The following is a 20761-nucleotide window of genomic DNA, read 5'->3' as shown; positions in this document are numbered from 1 at the left end:
CCTCGTGGCCAAAGTCGCGCGAGTCGCCGGGCTGGGCGGGCGGGCGTGCCTCGGGGGATCGCCGTCCCGCCTCCGGGCGAGCAGAGCCCCGCCCCGCGCACCGCCCGGGCCCGCCCACGGTCAAGATGGTCCCCGGTCCCGCCCGCGCGCCACTCTGCAGGGACCGAGATCCCGGGCCAGCTTCCGACGATGGAGAGGAGGGCTCGGAGCTCCTCCAGAGAGGCCCGCGGGAGAGGCACCGGATCCCCCCACAGGGAGAACAGGAGGGCGAAGACCGAGAGGGGCGGCGGTGGCCGTGGGCGCCCGGACGCCGGGCGGGAGCGGGCGGGGAGCCGGGGGGAGCCCCCAGCGCCCGCAGCCACCGTGGTGGACGTGGATGAGGTCCGCGGCTCCGGTGAGGAGGGCACCGAGGTGGCGGCGCTGCTGGAGAGCGAGCGGCCCGAGGAAGGTAGGGGAGGACGGGGGATATGGGCAGGGAGGTGGGGGGTGTCTCTCCAGGTGGTACCACGGGATGTCACATCAAGTGGAACGAGTCATGGCACCGAGAGCCACCGACGCCAGAGCAACCTCCTGGTCCTGCTTAGATTCCCAGGGAATGAAAGGCCTAAATTGGTTAGGACCCACCAACCCTCCACCAAGTGGTAGGGACCAAAATACATAAGAAATACAAATAACATCAACTGAATACCGTTGGTCTTAGAGGCCAGCCATGGATGGGAAGCGGAGGGGAGTGTAGTCCAGGTTGGGCACCAGTGAACATGGCAAAGGAATGTGCAGCTGGTTTTCGTGGCTAATGAGTATATGGGCACCTAATTTAAGTGAAGACATTCTTGAGTTGGTGGTTCTATGCGACTATGTAGCTTATTATTCTCTCCTCATCCCCAGTCTTACCTAAAAGTATTTTAAACTTTCTTTGGGATGATCATTTGACAGCAGAGCCAAGGAGAGAAGAGTCAGACCTGGATTCCAACTCAGCTAACTAGCCATGTGATCAGAGGCAGGGCCTTAACCACCTAAGCACCAGGGATAACAACAATAGGTACCTTGGAGGAAAGAGGTGAGGGTACAAGGAGATATGCCATCCAAAGCACTTTGCACAAAGCTTGGAGCAGAGAATATACCAAATTTGCACAGATTCCTTGCAAGAGAGAGGAAAGTTAGACTGAAGGAGGGAATCATAGGGAAATAGATATTTTTGGCTTCTGGGGGTGAAGCCACTCTTAGGAACAAATATATCTGCTTCCAGTCCTTTTCATAATGAATGGAAGAGAAAAAAATCATTACACCTTCAGTGTAGAATGACAGGGGTCTAGAGGATAGTAAATAAGGAATAGTGTGTTGTATTGCTTCCTGCTGGCAATGAAATTTTAACATAATTTCCTGGTTACCAGCAAAACAGTGTATGCTGGAACATTGAAAGCTATGATTTACGAAAGATTCCTGCAGCTGGGATGCAGTTTATACGGACTGTGTTAATGCTGTTTTGCCCAACTGAGCCCTTTCATCAGTCAGAAACTTCTGGTCATTAAAGGTTTGTTGGGTCAATGCCACAGTATGGATGAGGTTAGAGGTAAGTATTATGCCTCAGACCACATTGGCAGGATAGGCAAGGAAGAAAGCCCCCGCCCTCTGCCCCGTATGGAGTTTTAACTCTGTGCCAGGCACACACTGGGTATTTTACTGAGTATTATCATTCCCATATCATTGATGAGGAAGCATGGTGAGAAATTAAATAACTTGCCAAAAACCTACAGCTGGGAAGTGGAGGAGCCAGAATTCCAGAGTAAGGTGGTCTGACTGAAAAGCCCATCCTCGCATGGTACCGCGCTTTGTGGTCCTGCTTTGTGGTCATGTCCCGGCACTGCCACCAACCGGCTATGTGGCCTCAGGCAAGTAACGTCGCCTTCGTGGGCTTCACTCAGTTTCTCCAGCTATTAAATGACTGGAGCCCAAGACTCCAAGCAATAGATGAGAAGTCTCACTGAAGGTGAGTCGGCCTTGCTGAGCCCTTGTCTGAACTTTCTGTGGCTTCCAGGGGACAGGGAGCAAGAGAAACAACATCCCCTTCTCACCTAGAACCACACTCCCATGGCCAGGCTGCTTCGGACGTGAGTAGAGCTTCACCTTACCGAAATGTTGGAGATTCTTAGATTATGTCATATCTAAGGCTCCTTCTGCCTTAACATTTAATATTTCACCATTCACTTAAACCAAATTGAGTATACAAGGAACTCATTCCAACAGAATGATATTTTGTGAGTAAAGCTATAAGCTAGATTTGGAATATAACTGTTAGTTTTCTGTTCACATCCCTAACTACTGTAGGAAGGCCTTTTGAGGCCTTCCTTCCCTTCTAAGATGTTATTTTGTCTGTATGTACTTTTATTTATTTTTACTTGCACGGTTACCACTGGCAAATGAAATATATTTGTAAACTAATTAAACATGGCAATAACACCCTTACTGCCCCTAACAAAGAATGCTGTAGAAACTAATATGATGTTGCTAGAGTAGCATTTCCCAAAATAGATTGCAAAGGAAATAAATTTTATAGAACATGAATTTCCTTGGAGAAAACTTGCCTGGCCAAATGTTTGGGAAATCCTAGGTTAAACAAAGCTAAGAATGCTTCTTTACTGCAGGGACACTCGTAGCTTCAGTATGCAGGTAAACACTGGGATACAGTACACAGTATTTCCTAAACTTGTTTAGCCAGGGAACTCTTGGTTTGTGGGGCACCCTGTGGGATTAGTGTTCCATGGGACAGACCTGGGGAACTATGTACTATAGCATTTAGTGCTGACGCTAGTTTTGTGCTAGCATAGCTTTGCATCTGTTTTCTTCAAGTGATCAATTTGGTGATGACCTTTCCAACTATTTTACAGGCGTGGAAATCAAATATTCAAGCCTACCGATTAATTTTCCTCTTTTTTCCATCCCTCAAAAATAGACTTTTCACCATTCCTAATGACTAGTCACCTTCTAGTCCTCTACGAGGTTTTTAAACTCACAAATCATATCCCTTCGGCCAGTGTCACGGTACCTTGGAGATTAAAATTCTTGAGATTTCCATAACTATTACATTTAACTAATTTTCACTCTCCACTTCTTCAGTCTTATGATTCAACAAATATTTATGGAGCACCTATGTTGTGTCAGACACTATTGTAGGCCCTGAGGATACAATGTAACCAAGATAAGGCCCCAAGAAGCTTGTGTTCTTGAGATTAACTTTCCCTCATGCATTTTCCTTTATCACCCAAGTAACCCGGATGTTCTGCAGTCCAGTTCATCATTACTTTGGTAACGACTGTCTGGAGATCCACACCCTGATCCAAAGAAGGGACTCCAATGGAGGAATCCGGACATTTGGGTTAGGAGTGGAGGGGGAAGTAAGCTCAGGGAAGATGAGCCTCTGCACCGGACCAGAGGTCTGGTCTCCTCGGATTCAACACGTGGTACACGAGAAGCACACTTCAGTACTTTTTGTGCATCTATGCCATTTCATACTTACATCGATACTATGAAAAATGTCTCATGAGAGTGTTGGTATGAGATTTTATGAGATAGTGTTATGTCTATATAACAGATATAGCATAGTTAGCGTCCCCATTGCATAGATGAGAAATCAGGTTCAGAAAGATCACATGCCTTGCTTAAGGTCATTTGACAGAAAATGGTGGAGCCAGAACTCGAACCCAGACCTTCCGCCCAGATTCTGTACTTATTTGAGGCACCCCTGCCTTTCCAGGCACCCTCCCCCCTTTCCAGGAATCTTCTCCACCTTCCACAGGCCCGCATAGCCCTTCACAGACATGCCCTATCATGGGAACTGACCACTGACATCCACCTCACTCTAAATTTCCAGCAAAGTCTGCCCTGCCCCTAATACCAAGGACTGACCAACAAGTGCTAGTCCGTGAGTATGGTAAAGTTCTAATATAATTATTCCCTGACTTTTTTTTAGGTACCAAGTCTTCAGGTTTAGGGGCCTGTGAATGGCTTCTCGTCCTCACATCCCTGCTCTTCGTCATTGTGACCTTCCCTTTTTCTATCTGGTTCTGCATAAAGGTGAGATTCCGTGAGGACCCAATACGTAATCTCCCGGTGCCTCTCACTGACCACACGTCCACGTTTCTGCGGTTTGGTATGTGCCATCTGCTCTGCATAGAATGGCCTTCCGCCCACTTGTCTGCCAGGAGAGCTCTTACTCCTTTCAGACCTTGCTCAAATGTAACTGTGAAGCCTTCCCGGACTACCCAAGACTGTCATTTCCTTCCCGGTGCTCTCGTGTCTCTCTGCTTTCACATCCATTCTAGCACTTAGCACGTGTATAATCTTTGTTGGCACCCAGTCTCTCCCGTTAGACTGAGAGCCCTCAGGTCAGGGGCTCTGTCTAGGTCATCTGCACTCTGCGACACAAAGATCAACCCAGAATAGATCATGGTGTCCACTTCTGGCACTTCTAGGAAACTTCTCAGGCAGCTTCTGTACTATGAACGATGATTCTCTTTGGCCCACATGCCTGTCCTCGAAGTAAATGAAGACCAAAGACCATGTCTATTCAGGAAGCACGTGCCAAGACAGGAACATAAGTGCAAGGGGTTTATTGGGAGGCATTTTCTATGAAAGACTAAGGGGAGAGAGAATAAGAGTAGGCAAAGAAAGCCTTCAGACAATGATGCGGTTCTGATACCTGTGCTGTAAGAAGTGAAGGGAGGATTGGACAGAAAGAGCCTCAGACTGTGGCACGGCCCCAAGGTAGTGTTGGCCTGAAAGGGAACTCCAGAGCTAAGTTTGCTTCATGATGGGCAGAAACAGCCAGGCGCTAAGACCCCTGCCATTGTTACCAGTGTCTGGAGCTGCTGGGGAAGAGCATGTCCTTGGCTGGAATGCTACACGTGCTGCTGGGGCCATTGCTGATTATACTCCTCACGTTAAGACCTTCTCTTCCTCCTTCTCTTCCGCCTCCTCTCTCTCCTCCTCCTCTCTCTTCAGGAAAGGGTGTTGAATATTGTCCCACACCTTTTCTGCACCCATTGAGATGATCACGTGGTATTTGCCCTTTATTCCATTGATACGGTGTATTACATTCACTCAATTTTGAATGTTATATCAACTGCGTATTCCTAACATAAATCCCACTTGGTTGTTGTGTAAAATCCTTTTCACCGGTTTCTGGATTCATGCTGCTGGTAGTTTGTTGAGGATTTCACATCTATGTTCATAGGAGATACTGGTCTGCAGTTTTCTTTTCCTGTGATGTCTCACTCTTGTTTTGGGACCAGGACAACACTGGCCTCAGAGAATGAGTTGGACATATTTTCCGCCTCTTCTGTTTTTGGGGAGAATCTGTGAAGAACTGATATTACTTCCTTGTCAAATTGATGACACAATTTACCAGTGAAGCCCCTGGTCCTGGACTTTTCTCTGTGAGAAATTTTAAAACTACTAATTCAGTCATTTACTTCTAGGTCTTTTCAGGTTTCTTTTTTCTCAAGTCAGTTTTGGTCACTGTGTCTATATAGGAATTTGTCCATTTCACCTCAATTATCTAATTTGGGGCATATAGTTGTTCATAGTATTTTCTTTTATAATCTTTTTTTTTTTTCCCCTATAAGGACCGAAGTGATGTTCCTGTCATTCCTTTTCATTCCTGATTTTGGAAATTTGAGTCTTCTTTTTTTTCTTGGTCAGGTTAGCTAAATATTTGACAATTTTGTTGATCTTTTCAAAGAACCAACTTTTGGCTTAGTTGATTTTCTATATTGGTTTTCTAATTTCAATTGCATTTATTTCCACTCTAATCTTCGTTATTTTCTTCTTTGTGCTTTTTTTAGGTTTAGTTTGCTCTTCTATTTCCAGTGTCTTAAGGTAGACAATTAGGGTTTTATTTTGAGATATTTCTTCTTTTTTATTATAGGCATCTACAGCTGTAAATTTTCCTCTCAGCACTGCTTTAGCTGCATCCCATATGTTTTGGTATCTTGTGTTATTGTTTTCACTCAGTCAAAATATTTTCTAATTTCTCTTTTGAGTTCTTCTTTGATCCATTAGTTATTTTAGAGTGTGTTGTTCAGCTTCTATATATTTGCAAATTCCCCAAATTTCCTTGTTAATGATTTCTAACTTCATTCCTTTGTAGTCAGATAATATACTTTGTGTGTAATTTCAGTAGTTTTAAATTTATCGAGGTTTATTTTATGGCTAGCATTTAGTCTATCCTCGAGAGATTTCCTGCATTCTTGAGAAGAAAGCATACTTCGCTGTTGTTGGGTGGAGTTATGTGTCAGCATCTGTTAGGTCTAATTTGCGTATCGTGTTGTTCAAGTCTTGTTTCCTTTTTTGTCTTCTGTCTAGTTGTTCTGTCCATGATTGAAAGGGGAATATTAAAGGGGTGCCTCGGTGGCTCATTTGGTTAAGTGTCCGACTTCGGTTACAGTCATGATCTCACGGTTCATGAGTTCGAGCCCCATATCAGGCTCTGCACTGTCAGTGCAGAGCCTGATTGGGATTCTCTCACTCTCCCTCTCTTTCTGTGCCCCTCCTCTACTTGCTCACACTCTTTCTGTCTCTCTCTCTCAAAATAAACTAATAAACTTAAAAAAAAGGGAAGTGGAATATTAAAATCTCCAACTATTAGGGTTGCTTGAATTGTCTATTTCTGTTTTCAGTTCTCTTGGTGTTTGCTTCTTATATTTTAGATCTCTGTTTTTAGGTGCATACATGTTTATCATTGTTATACTTTCCTAATGCATCAACCCTTTTATTGTTATGTAGTGTCCCTGTTTATCACCTATAACATTTTTGTGTGTTTGTTTTAAATTCCATTTTGTCTGGTATCAGTATAGCTGCTTCTGCTTTCTTTTGGTTGCTGTTTGTGTGGTATGTCTTTCCTATCCTTTTGCTTTCCATCTACGTGTAACGTTTAATCCAAAATGTGTCTTCTATAGACAGCAGATAGTGGGTAGCAGGTTCTTTTGAAGGGGGATCTGAGCACCTGTATGGCTGCCATAGAGTCCAACACTAACTCAGCCACGCATTGTGGCGAAGGCTCTCAGGTCTGGCCACTTAAGATGGTAAACCCTAAAAGCCAATTAAGAAGAGCATACTGAAGCAGAATGAGGTATTACATTTGAGCAAGGTCTTGAAGGAGTGAGCCTCCTCTTCATCTCTAGGAAGAATTTGTTTCTTCCAATAAAAGCAGAAAAGAAATAAGTAATGCTAGAGAGCCAAGAAATTGTGGGCGCCTGAGGCCTGCTCTGGAAACCAAATCTAGACATTCATTCTCATTCGTTGTTTCACCAAGCAAGGCGGCGTTCAGGCACAGGAGCTATAAGACTCAGCAGGATCAACAAGACATGGTTCTTGACCCCAAGGGACTTATAGTGGGGAAGTGGAGCCTGTTACCCTAAGAAGAACACTTCAACATGTGTTACTTTTGGTCTCTTTGTTACATTTTAATAATTGACTATTTTATTTTGAGAGACACAGAGATAGTGCAAATGGGGCAGGAACAGAGAGAGAGTGAGAGAGAATCCCACGGAGGCTCTGCGCTGCCAGCACAGAACCTGACGTGGGGCTTGAACTCATGAACTCTGAGATCATGACCTGAGCTGAAACCAAGAGTTGAACGCTTAACAGAATGAGCCACCCAGCACCCCTCAGTGGAGCTTTCTAAAGCGGAAAGAGAATGAAGAACGAAAATAGATATGGCTCAGTCACAAATGATCGTTTGTTCATTCAACAGTTCACAGGTGGGGGCATATATACAAAACAACAGACCATGTAAGCTAATGATAAGCAAGCATTAGGACCCAAATCTTGATACTGGGCCAGAAAATGAAGTTTATTTTTGAAGTAGTGTTCATTAACTTTCCTGTCTCTCTTCTAATACAGACATTTCTACACAGAGTCTCCCCTTTTGCCATTTACAAAATAACTACACATTTTCAGGGTGCACTTAATTTTTCTAGATACATCACCAATGAGAATAGACAAATTAAAAGCCAATTGAATGACTTTGAAGCAACCTCAGAAAAATTGCAGTTTGAAACAAAATATCACAAGTGGTATTAAAATATACCCTCTCGGGGCGCCTGGGTGGCGCAGTCGGTTAAGCGTCCGACTTCAGCCAGGTCACGATCTCGCGGTCCGTGAGTTCGAGCCCCGCGTCAGGCTCTGGGCTGATGGCTCGGAGCCTGGAGCCTGTTTCCGATTCTGTGTCTCCCTCTCTCTCTGCCCCTCCCCCGTTCATGCTCTGTCTCTCTCTGTCCCAAAAATAAATAAAAAACGTTGAAAAAAAAATTAAAAAAAAAAAAAATATATACCCTCTCTATTAAATAGCTAATGCGTGATACATATAAAAGCTAATAATGCAGAAGTCCCAGGAAAATACAAGATAAAACATGCTGTGATTTTCTTGACTTAGATATGTTGGACATAGTAGAAGTATTTTTTTTAAATAATCATGACTCTTTAAACAAAATTCTATTCATGGGTTCAAAAAAATAACATGTTTCTGAAATTCTACACTTGCTAAGTGTAGATTTTGGAAATGTAAATATTAATAGAAATTTCTTCTTGGTTCTCAGAACTAAAGTTTTCTGATATTTAGGATCACTCTCTTGCCAAGGCCTTTTGAAGACTTTATTTTTCTTTCTTGGAATGTTTCAAAAGTGTAATCTTTCCCTTTAGGTTGTACAGGAGTATGAGAGAGTAATAATATTCCGACTGGGACATCTACTTCCTGGAAGAGCCAAAGGCCCTGGTACGAAACACATTTTTATCCCCCATAGACTTGCCAATTTCTTCAATCCATGCATATTTGTCATATGGACCCCAGATTATATGAAATAACTTGATCCATGGTATTTGCATTTTCTAATCTTTTTAAAGTTTTTAAGTTTATTTATTTTGAGAGAGAGAGAGAGAGAGCAGGTGAGGGGCAGTGAGGAAGAAAGAGAGAATCCAAGCAGGCTCTGTGCCATCAGCACAGAGCCCAATGTGGGGCTCAAACTCAAGAGCCGTAAGATCATGACCTGAACCAAAACTAGGAGCTGGATGCTTAGCCGACTGAGCCACCCAGGCACCCCTCTGTTATTTGTAGCACAGGTTATGAAAGATTAGTCAGAAAGCATTACCACCAGGTCACAGTGACCAAGAGAGAGGATGGGTACAGAAAGTCCAATGCCAGGGCCAGGCTGGCTGGAGTAGCTAGTAGGCTTAGGGCCCATGGCTGGGCACTGGTTTGAGCAGAACGTGTATTTGGTTAGAGTGCTGTCAATTCTCAGAGCAAAGCTGAGCTAGTTCAGAATCTAGGGGTCAGACCAAACCATGGGAGATAGGCAAAGTCTAGCATCCAAGTGGAAAATTGGCCTTTGGTTCATGGAACTTAGAAAACATAGACTGAGCACCTCCTGTGTTTTAGATACTATATAACTACCAGGGAGATGGGGGCACCTGGGTGGCTCAGTTGGTTAAGCGGCAGACTTTGGCTCAGGTCATGATCTCACAGTTCTGTGAGTTTGAGCCTGCATCAGGCTCTGTGCTGACAGCTCAGAGCCTGGATCCTGCTTCAGATTCTGTGTCTCCCTCTCTCTCTGCCCCTCCCCGACTCATTCATTTCCTCTCTCTCTCTCTCTCTCTCTCTCTCTCTCTCAAAAATAAATAAACATTAAAAAAAAAAAAAAAAAACTACCAGGGAGATGAAGGTGGATAAATGAGACATGGTTTCTGATCTCTAGGACCTTACAGTTTAGTAGAGTTGCTCTCCAGAGGTCCAAGCTGATTATGGTGCACAGATAGAAGCATGGTTAGTCTATAAAGTCTAGTCGTTGGGGTTTAGAGATCCAAGCCAGCCAGGAAGTCATAGAAAGGAACAAAGTCCCACTGTGCATATATTGGAAAGGGTCCAAGTGCTAAGCCAGGAAAACAGAAACAGCAGAGAAGAGAGACTAGACTAGAGGACACAAATCGGAGTTTGACGATTCAGGACAAGCAGATGGGTCCACATAAAAGTAGAACCAGGCCCTGTAGTCTAGGACAGCGACCATCTTGTTCTGGTTCTAATTGTCGGCCTCCTTCTTTATTGGGGCTAGAAAGGGCCAGTAGCTGGGCTGCTCCTCAGAGAGGTCCTGGGCTCTGTGAGGTGCTCCTGGCTCCAGTAAGGCTTTGGCGATTGCTGGAGCCCACATTGCCCACTGGCTCTCAGAAAATCTCGATAAATCAATCTAAAACTATTTATTGGCCATTAACCCTGTACATTACATTAAGTACATAAGGAATAATGAGCCAACTCAATGGCTGGTGTCATGATATTGCTATTGTGCTACCTCGGGGGCTCACATTTTAAGAAGTACCACAGGGAGGTTGCTGGCTCTAAAGTTTGTCATCTTGGTACGTGCATGCATTCAAAAATAATTTTACAGAGCACCTAAAAGTCACTACATCAGGCACTAAAGCTAGTAATAGTGCATAAGACACTCTTGCTAGGGAGTTCAAATCTAGTGAAGAGGACAGACATGTTACTCAAGATCTGGAGGGGTCAGCACCATGACCGAGGTAACCATACAGCCCATTTTGCTGGGGTTAATCCCTGTTAATGCCAGTTTCCTGGAGTACATTGTAACAGTGCTCTCCTTTCATCCTCAGAAGTGTCCTAGATTGAACAAAAAATTTATATGGTCACCTTAGCAACCACAAACACATTATAGGGGTGGAGGTGGGATTGCCCGATGATCTGTGTGTATTTGGAGGCTAAGAAAAACAATGCAATATGCAACCTGACACCAAAGAGGTGAACCCCAAGCAGTCTCCCTACTAACGATTCACCTGTTAATTTCCCTGCCCCCTCTTCTAGGCCTTTTCTTCTTTCTGCCCTGCCTGGATACCTACCACAAGGTCGACCTTCGTCTCCAAACCTTGGAGATACCCTTTCATGAGGTAAGCCAAATGACGGATTTTGCTTTCTTTCTACACATTTCATATGGCTGAGCTACCAGGTCTGATCCAAGGCAAAATAATATTTAAGCTCAAAAGTAGAAAAGGAAAGATATAGACTATATCAAAGTAAGAACTTCTGTGTTTCAAAGGACATGATCAAAAGAATGAACAGGTAATCTATGGAATGGAAGAAAATATTTGCAAATAATATACCTGATAATATTCAGAATATATAAAGAAATCTTATAACTCAACAAGAAAGCAAACAACTCAATTAAAAATGGGCAAAGGACTTTGTGATGGTTAATTTTACGTGATGGCTTAGCTAAGCTATGGCACCCAAACTTGGTCAAACATATCTGAGTATTGTTGTGACGGTATTTTTTAGATAAGGCTAATATTTAAATCAGTAGATTTTGAGTAGATTACCTTCCATAATGTAGGTGGGCCTCATCCAATGAGTTGAAGGCCATAAGACTAACCTCCCATTGGGAGGAGGGAATTCTGCCAGCAGACTGCTCTCAGCCTCGAGCTGGAACGTCGCTCTTCCTTGGGTCTTCAGCCTGTTGGCCTGCCCTGAAGATTTTGGACTAATCAGCCTCTACAATTGTGTAAGCCAATTACTGTTTCTCTCTCTCTCTCTCTCTCTCTCTCTCTCTCTCACACACACACACCCCCTAATGAATTAATGATTCTATTTCTCTGGAGAGCCCTAACTAATACAGACTTGAACAGATATTTCTCCAAAGAAGATACACAAATGGCCAACAAACACATGAACAGATGCTCAATAGACTAATCATTAGAGAAAGGCAAATCAAAACCACAATGAGATACCACCTCACGCCTGTTGGAATGACTACTATAAAAACAAACAACAACAGCAGCAACAAAATAACAAGGGTTAGCAAAGATGTAGAGAAATTGTGTTGTGCACTGTTTGTGGGAAAGTAAAATGGTGCAGCTGCTATAGAAAACAACTCCTCAGGGGTGGCTCAGTCGGTTAAGTGTCTGACTTCAGCTCAGGTCACGATCTCGCGGTCCGTGAGTTCGAGCCCCGCGTCGGGCTCTGGGCTGATGGCTCAGAGCCTGGAGCCTGCTTCCGATTCTGTGTCTCCCTCTCTCTCTGTCCCTCCCCCATTCATGCTCTGTCTCTCTCTGTCTCAAAAATAAATAAACGTTAAAAAAAAAATTAAAAAAAAAGAAAAAGAAAACAATTCCTCAAAAAATCAAAAATAGAATTAACCATTTGATCCAGCAATTCCACTTCTGGGTACATACCCCAACTAATTGAAAGCGAGGTCTTGAAGACATATTTGCATCCCTATGTTCATGGCACCATTATTCGCAATAGCCAAAGATGAAAATAACCCTAGTGTCCACTGATGACTGACTGGAAAACAAAATGTGGTACATACAATGGAATATTATACAGCCTTTAAAAGGAAGGAAATTCTGACATATGCTACATCATCGATGAACCTTCAAAACATTGAGCTAAGTGAATTAAGCCATCACAAAAAGACAAATATTCTTAGGATTACATTTATATGAGGTACCTAGAGTAGTCAGATTCATAGAGACAGAAGGTAGAATGGTGGTTGCAGAGGTTGGGGGAAAGGAGTGGGGAGTTGTTTAATGGATTTCACTTCTGCAAGATAAAAGAGAGTTCTGGAGACTGGTTGTACCACAATCTGACTTGTATAACATACTACTACTGAATTGTATGCTTAAAAATGGTTAAAAGAGAGGGGGTACCTGGGTGGCTCAGTCGGTTGGGCATTTGTTGATTTCAGCTCGGGTCATGACCCTGGGGTCATGGGATTGAGCCCTGCATTGGGTTCCATGCTGGGTATGGAGCCTGCATGAGAATCTCTTCCTCACTCTCTGTCTCTCTGTCTCCCCTCTACCCATCTCCCCAGCTCACACTCTCTCTCCCTAAAAAAAAAAAAAAAAAAAAAAAAAAAAAAAAAAAAAAAAAGTTAAAATGGTAAATTGGATGTTACATGTATTTTGCCACATTTGCCACAATTAAAAACTAAAAGTAAATATCCAGATTTTTGTATTAGTAATTTAGATTTGTAAACTTTTCCTAAATTGTCTCCCACTTTCCATTTGAAGTTCTTTCTCATTCCATCTTTTGGTAAATACAAATAATACATAAATTTTTAAGAGGCTTATATTTGGATAATTAAAGGTAAAAAGGGAAGAAATAAAACTTACCCCTAATCCTATATATATCATATATATACACATACATGGTATATATATATGTATATATATATACCTATTTATATTTATATCCTACACATATCTAAATTCTTTTTTCTAATGTTTATCCATTTATTTTGAGAGAGAGAGAGAGAGAGAAAATCCCAAGCAGGCTCTGCACTGTCAGCACAGAGTCTGATGTGGGGCTGGATCCCATGAACCCAGTTATGACCTGAGCCGAAATCAAGAGTTGGACGCTTAACCAACTAAGCCACTCAGGTGCCCCACCCTATATATACCTATAGGTATTGTTATTTTTTAGTGTACCTTTTCAGATTTTTCTATGTGTGTTGTTATATTTACAGACAGGTATACATACCATACTGCTTCATAACATGCCTTTTTCACTCAACACTGTTATGATCACGTTTGCATATATTAGCTATGTTTCTACCCCTTTGTGTTCAGTGGACACATAGCATATGGATGCACCACAATTCCCAATTCCCTATGGTGACTATTTAGTTCTAATTTTTTATGATAATAAGCAACGCTGTGAATGACATCTTTGCAGCTAAATCCTTAAAATATGTCCTTGCGGTAAGCGTCTAAGATGGAAATGTTGAGAATGTGCAGCGTTTAGGGCTCTTGGTGTGCGTCGCAAGTCTGCCCTCTAGCGTTCGTACTCCCAGCAAGCAACTCATCAGAGTGCTCGTTTCCCAGAACGTGCTTCTCTTTCAGCATCAGGGTTCTTTCGGCCTCAGGTTAAAAAGGTCTGGTATACAATTAACTGGATGTTTTCACCTAAGAAAAGTATTCCTGATATTTTTACAAAGCCATTTACAACAGGATTCCTTTAAATTGTGAGTTCTTTATTGTATTTAATAAAAACTCTGTAATCTTCAAAAACACATCTATTTTGAATAAAGCGTGGGCCAATGACTTTTTTTTTCTTGCTATAATCTTACTGAGAAGCTTTCCTTTGAACACATTTAGCTTCTCTATCCCCACCTGGGAAAGGAGCCCTAACATAAGGCCTGTTATCCAAACTCTTTTTTTCTGCCCAGGTTGTGACCAAAGACATGTTTATAATGGAGATAGATGCCATCTGCTACTACCGAATGGAAAATGCCTCTCTTCTCCTGAGCAGTCTTGCTCACGTGTCCAAAGCTGTCCAGTTTCTTGTGCAAACCACCATGAAGCGTCTCCTAGCACACCGCTCCCTCACTGAGATTCTTCTAGAGAGGAAGAGCATTGCCCAAGATATAAAGGTACTTAGATAAATTTAACATCAAGTATGTTGAAATAGCTCTTTTATTCATTTCTTCGTTAGCCACTTATTGAAGCATGTGCTATGGAAGCATGTGCCAGACCTTCACTGCTAAGCTGACCGCTAAGGAAGAGGCCGCCAAATTTGACCCTGAGTCAATCTGGTGATGACTAGTCAGTCGCTGCCATAGGTTCTGCTCTTAACCCTGCCCCAGTGGCTTTGGACTCACTGCAAAGTGCCCACATAGCACCAAGTGTGGGAGTGAGAGCTGACAGGGATGGCGGGGCTGGACAGGACAGGGTGGTGGTTATACAGAGATGATCAGGAATGGTTCCTGGGAGCTTACGGCCTAGTTGGGAAAACAGCAAAGTTAAATATTAAGTTCAAATAAGACTTTCAGATCCAAAGAGGTTAAGATGTCACAGACCCTTAGTGGTTAATCTCCCGACCAGTCATCTGCATTTAATTGATTGGGGATTAGGGCAGGAATTGGAGAGCAAGAACCACCTCACAAGCAGCCCCATCCAGCCCGCAGACAGCACAGCACGCTCAGCAAACACGCCCGCGGCCAGGCTGGACATCTTTGATTCTTACCGAGACGAGTTGGCAAAGGTGTTGAGAGTGAAAACAAAGCAGGATTCCGGGCAGCCGGCCAGTCACATGGCAGTTACGACCAGTGAGGGACCCTGTCATTGAGGCCTTGAGCCCATGATTGAGTTAGGAGGGTACGAACGTTGTCTAGTCGAACGGAGGACCTCCAACAGCAGGGCCTCAGGGTCAAAGGCGTTGGTAACGATTGCGTCTGATGGGGCCTGAGCGGTCACTAATCTTAGAAGGTGAAGTACCCAGGTGTCTGTGATTTGTCCAACTTGTTACTCATAAAACTGAGATTAGCATCTTGGTGGAAAAGGGGAAAATTAAGAAAACAAGAGAACCAAAAAAGAAAAAAGTTAGAATAAGAAGAACACAGGTAGTTGCTCTGGAATTTCAAAACCACTCTAGCATGGGGGCACCGGGGGGGCTCCATCAGTTGAGTGTCCACTCTTGATTTCGGCTCAGGTCATGGTCTCACAGTTCATGGTATCGAGTCCCCCCGTCGGGCTCTACGCTGACATCATAGAGCCTGCTTGGGATTCTCTCTCTCTGCCTCTATCTGCCCCTCATCCGCGATCACTCACTCTCTCTCTCTCTCTCTCTCTCTCTCAAAAATGAACATTTAAAAAAAATAAAATAAAACTACTCCAGCGTGTTCCCCCTCGTCCCCCTCAGCCTTTCTTCCTATTCATCCCTCCCCTCTAAAGGGTAAAGGAAAGGGTCCAGACTCTGGACACACAAGCTTGCCTTTGTTACACTGAATTTTTATGTATTCACACATTTGTCTTCCTGGATTATGGACTCCATAAGGGCAGCAGTCATATTTTATTCGTCTCTCTGTTCTCAGCACCTGTCACCGGGCTTGTCCCACAGCAGTCAGATAGTGTGCTTTGGATGAGTGAATGAGTGACCCCACTGTTACTCCCCCTACTCCACCTGGGCAGCTAACCCCGTGCACTTGGCGCCTGGCCCGCATGCAACACTTCATACTTGCACGCCTCCTCTTGGGCTGCTTCCCTTCTCCCCACAGGCAAAAAACCCTCTTTGTCCTTTAAGACGCCACCTCCTCTTTTCAACATCCCTTCCTCTCATCACCCCAACCCTCCCCCCGCAGATTAGCCAGCCTCCTCAGGGCCCTCCATGCACGAAGCTAGCTGACTGTGTAGCCACTAAGAAATCATCAGAAATCATTTAAAAGGAAAAGTGTGGGTCCACATGCAGAGCTCCGTCCCCTCCCCTCCTTTCCAGAGCCCACAGTTGCCTTTCTCCTGCCTTGTGGGTCTGGGAAGTGGGTGCCACTGGCGGGAAGGAGGCACCTGTATTTAAATGACAGCCATTTGGGAGACAGTAGACTCTGGTTTCTCTAATAGATGCATCTTAAAACAGATTTTAACAACTACACCATCTGTATCGGTTTCCCACGGCTTCTGTAACAAATTACCACAAACTCAGGGACTTCAAATGATGCCGGTCTAGTCTGTTACACTTCCAAAGGCCAGAAGTGCCAGATCAGCTTCACTGGGGCCAAAGTCAAGGTGTCAGTCAGCAGGGCCACTTCCTTCTGGAAGTTCTGAGGGGAGAATTCGTTTCCTTGCATTTTCCAGCTTCTCTCAGCCCCCTTTCCCCCACCTTCCCCGGCTTGCAGCCCCTTCCTCCGTGTTCACAACCCATCACTCCAATCTCTGCCCCCAGAATCACGTCACCTTCTCCTCTCCTGTAGTCACACCTCCCTCTGCTTTCCTCTTAACAGGACACTTGTGACTGCATTTGGGGCCCACTGGGAAGACCCAAGATACTCTCCCCATTTTCAGATCCTCTAACTTAATCCCATCTGCAAGGGCTCTTCTGGGGTAACATTCACAGGCTCTGGGCATTAGGACACGGTTGTCTTTGGAAGCCACTATTCAGCCTACCACACCATCTTTAATTCCACAAATATTTGTTGAGTGGCACCGTGCAAAGTTAAGCAACTCTTTGCAAGGTACGGCAATGCTAACACAAAAGTCCTTTCAGAGGAAATGTACTTCCTCAGTACAGAACAAGGGCCATGAGGGCGTAGAGGTGCTCCCCTCACCTGGAGGTTCTCACTGACATCTCAACTCTTCCCTCCACAGGTGGCCTTGGATTCAGTGACCTGTATCTGGGGAATCAAAGTGGAGAGAACAGAAATGTGGGTAGGAAATTAACCAGGAAAGATAATATGATAAAAGGAAATGTGTTGGGTTTTTTTTTTAATAATTTCAAAAATTATTTTCAGTGAGTTGAGTATTATTGCCACATTAGCATAAATTTGGAAAAAGGAAAAAATTACCCAGTACTCATAGCCATAACAGAACCACTGTAACATTTAGGCAAATTCCTTTCATGGATTAAAAAAAATTTTTTTGAGATAAAATTCACATAAAAAAATGGACCATTATAACCGTTTTAAAGTACAATCAAGAGTTTTATTATTTTCACAGAGTGGTGTAACCATCACTACCATCTAATTCCAGAATATTTTCATCAGCCCAAAGAGAAAGCCCACACCCATTAGGCATGAACCCCTCACTGCTCACTTACCCCCTCAGCCTGACAGCACAGGTCTCCTCTCTATTTGGCGGTCCTGGACATTTCATGCAAAGGTAGTCATATATTATATGGCCCTTTGCGTTTGGCTTCTTTCACTTAACATATTGTTTTTAAGGTTCCTCCATGGTGAAGTGGGTATCAGCACGTCATTCCTTTTTATGGTCAGATAATCCTCCACATCTGGCTTATCTACTCATTCGGTCACGGACATTTGGGTTGTCTCCACTTTAGGACTATTATGAACAACACTGCAGTGACCGCTCAGGTGCAAGTTTTTGTGCACACACGTTTTCAGATACAACCAGGAATAGAATTACTGGACTGTACGGTCACTCTGTGTTTAACTTTGCCTGGAACTGCCAAATTGTTTTCTGTGTGATTTTCATAGTTTCAAATAGGGTAAAAATACAATTTTGTATCTTTTATGTAATACATTAAGTATTACTCTTGTCTGGTCAGTTCTACTCTTTTCAAAATCAATTCCTTTATAAACTTAGATGAGTTCCCTTATTCTTAATAGTATGGCCCTTGAAGGCCGTGTTTTTTCTTAAAGGTTATGTGCGTTTTATCTTTTATTTATTTGAGAGAGAGCACGTGAGTGGAGGAGGGGCAGAGAGGGAGAGAATCCCAAGCAGGCTCCATGCTGTCAGCACAGAGCTCTACGTAGGGCTCAGTCTCACAAACCATGAGATCATGACCTGGGCCGAAATCAAGAGTCAGACACTTAACCGACCGAGCCACCCAGGTGCCCCAAGACTGTTTTCAGTATTCAAATTTAATAGCTGGGATTTAGCCTAAACTGTAAGTGGGAAAGATCGTAACAACCCATCAACCAAAAAACGTGTTCTACTTGTCGAGAAAAAGCCACAGCTCTACGGTAACATCGGCGACAACAGCAGTCTGCATTTGAGGCACTGACTTTTGAGATGCTCTCCCCCGCCACTGTCTACCTCAGAGTCTAGGGACAGCACACCCCGTGGAGCGGTCTGAATTTGCTGCACAGGTGGCCAGCCTGTAGGAAGCCCCGGCTGCGGCAAGCAGTGCTGCATACCCACGTGCCCACTGTCTCTCTCTTCCAGTAAGGATGTGAGGCTGCCGGCCGGGCTCCAGCACTCACTGGCTATGGAAGCCGAAGCGCAGAGACAGGCCAGAGCGCGGGTGAGCCAGCGCCGTGCCCGCTCTCCAGGCCTGCTCCTGCAGAACATGTCCCCTTTGCTTCCTCACCTCCCATCCGTGCAGGAGCTGGGAGGACGCTGGCTTGTGCCCCCCACCCCACTCTATTAAAACCATCTCTCTTACACCCTCTCTCTGAAGCTACTGGTAACAGTGACCACCTCCTCCTTCTGGAGTCTTGCCTTCCCTCTCCTTAAGGGTGTCTCTCCACCCTTCATCCCTCTTCTCTTGTGCTGCCGCCTTTCCCTAGGGAATGCCAGTCACCCGTCACCTCTATGTGAATGACACCAGACCTGTGTCCCTACCTCTGTGCGAGCTGTGCAGGGGTGACCGTGATGAGGGCCCGGTTCCCACAATGCCAGAGCCGAGGGAAGGCTGCGCGGCTCGCAGCCTCCACGCGGCCACGCCAGTGAGTGGCACGGATGTGGCTGCCGGCAGCTCCAGAGGACCGAGGTGGGGGTGGGGGGACGGGTGTCAGGAAAAGGAAAATGAGGACAGAAGGAGAGACAGACGTCTCTTAAAGAACAGAAAGCACGTGGAGAAAACCCTACCACAGAAGAGGTCAGTAACCCCAGAGTGTGGAGAGGAGGAGGAGGGAGGGAAGGAAGTGGTCCTCTGGGCAGAGTACCTTCCCGATCTCTGGGTCGTCCTCTTTGTCCATTGGACGGTGGCATTTGGATGGTGAGCTGGGTGCTTTTTCTTCTGAAATGCTTACCATTCATTTTGCCCTAGTTAGGAGTCTCCCTTTCAGGCTTCCACGACCTTGCCTAGAATGCCGGCCAACTTTTTCTCAATATGGCAAAATCCTACTAATCTTTCAAGGCCCAGCAGACATAACAACTCCCTCAACACTTCACTCTGCTTGTCAGGGCCCTTGACAGATTCTGCCCTAAATTACACCAGTAGTATCACCTGTCTCCCCTGGACCAGATCCTTGAGAAACAGGGCAGCCTGCTCTGTGCCTGACAGTGCCCGTCACCTGCTAGGTGCTCCATGCTCCATGTTTGCTGAGGAACCCTGAATAGTGAGGAATGCCTTGGAGGAACGAGGAGGAAAAGTCACTTTGCTTCTCTGCACATCCGTTCTCTAGGTGATCGCTGCGGAAGGGGAGAAGGCCGCCTCCGAGTCCCTGAGAACAGCAGCTGAGATCCTAGCGGGCACTCCGGCTGCCGCTCAGCTGCGATACCTCCACACGCTCCAGTCCTTGTCCACAGACAAACCTTCCACAGTGGTTTTGCCTTTGCCGTTTGACTTGCTAAATTTCCTGTCTTCTCCCAGCAACAGAGCTCAAGGAAGCCTCCCCTTACCAAATCCTTCCAGACCTGTTGAGCCACCAAATCCTAAAAAGAAAGACTCTCCCATGTTATAGGAAGAGCCAAGGGTAATGTGACTGGAAGGGGCCTGACTTATAACAGCCACATCCCTGAGTGAGGCACTCTGTCCTCACCTCCTGCCCTTTCTTTGGTTGCCATATGGAATGCCCTTGGAATGCACACAGTCACAATTCAGGAATCTGCATGAGAAGACAATGAGATGATGTAATGACAGAGAAACCATCTAACAGGTTTAGATGGATCATTTAATCAGAGTAATTATGGGAAAGAGCTTTAGCCAACATTCGACTTTGGAAAGAATTTTGCGTCTGTACAGGACTAAATTTTGACTTCCGAAGATGTAGGTCAAATGTGCTCCGTAGCCCTTTCTACCTGCCCCTATTGTGTTCATCACACTTTACTGTAATCTTGTACTTAAGATTCAGGCTTCTCTCCAACCATACTATGAACTCCTCACAGGCACGTCTTGGTCATTTTCTCCCTGACCACACTCAACCTTGTATGTTCTACCCTATATTCACATCTAACCTTGATAATTGCACCATAGTGACACTTGAATGTTCCTGAGTAAAAGAAAAAAAATAAGATACACTTGGTCTGGATATAAAGTTTACACCTAATTAAAGAATTTAAAAGGATTTCTTTTTATGGAGTCTCCTTTAAA

At 44.5% G+C, this 20761-nt stretch overlaps 1 protein-coding gene and 1 long non-coding RNA gene across 5 annotated transcripts; one reads left to right on the top strand and one right to left on the bottom strand.

Moving 5' to 3' along the window:
* Positions 1-89: 89 nt before the first annotated feature.
* On the top strand, positions 90-20735 carry NPHS2 (NPHS2 stomatin family member, podocin). Its single transcript, XM_058702376.1, has 9 exons — positions 90-448; positions 3968-4071; positions 8698-8770; positions 10862-10944; positions 14223-14426; positions 17134-17189; positions 18670-18748; positions 19854-20403; positions 20436-20735. The coding sequence occupies exons 1-8, from the start codon at positions 190-192 to the stop codon at positions 20130-20132; spliced, it is 1137 nt and encodes a 378-aa protein (XP_058558359.1). The 5' UTR covers positions 90-189; the 3' UTR covers positions 20133-20403; positions 20436-20735.
* LOC131496601 (uncharacterized) lies at positions 14452-19860 on the bottom strand. Of its 4 annotated transcripts, none has more exons than XR_009254563.1 (5): positions 19676-19860; positions 17094-17159; positions 16461-16589; positions 15020-15322; positions 14452-14774 (listed from the first exon to the last, which is right to left on the bottom strand). It is a non-coding gene; the product is annotated as an uncharacterized LOC131496601 (long non-coding RNA). The 4 variants fall into 4 exon arrangements; XR_009254561.1 differs by lacking the exon at positions 19676-19860 and adding an exon at positions 19392-19667; XR_009254564.1 differs by lacking the exon at positions 19676-19860 and adding an exon at positions 19479-19667.
* Positions 20736-20761: the final 26 nt, after the last annotated feature.

Source organism: Neofelis nebulosa, chromosome 15 (assembly GCF_028018385.1).
Source record: "Neofelis nebulosa isolate mNeoNeb1 chromosome 15, mNeoNeb1.pri, whole genome shotgun sequence".
Lineage (NCBI taxonomy): Eukaryota > Metazoa > Chordata > Mammalia > Carnivora > Felidae > Neofelis > Neofelis nebulosa.
The sequence above is the reverse complement of the archived record's forward strand: the minus strand, read 5'-3'. Positions and strand labels throughout refer to the sequence as shown.

Bases quoted from the DNA above. Each gene is read 5' to 3' on its own strand.
- NPHS2 (XM_058702376.1), top strand. From the start codon at position 190: ATGGAGAGGAGGGCTCGGAGCTCCTCCAGAGAGGCCCGCGGGAGAGGC. The intron at 14,427-17,133 runs GTACTTAGATAA...TTCCCTCCACAG, and splicing joins GCATTGCCCAAGATATAAAG to GTGGCCTTGGATTCAGTGAC. The intron at 18,749-19,853 runs GTGAGCCAGCGC...TCCGTTCTCTAG, and splicing joins AGAGACAGGCCAGAGCGCGG to GTGATCGCTGCGGAAGGGGA.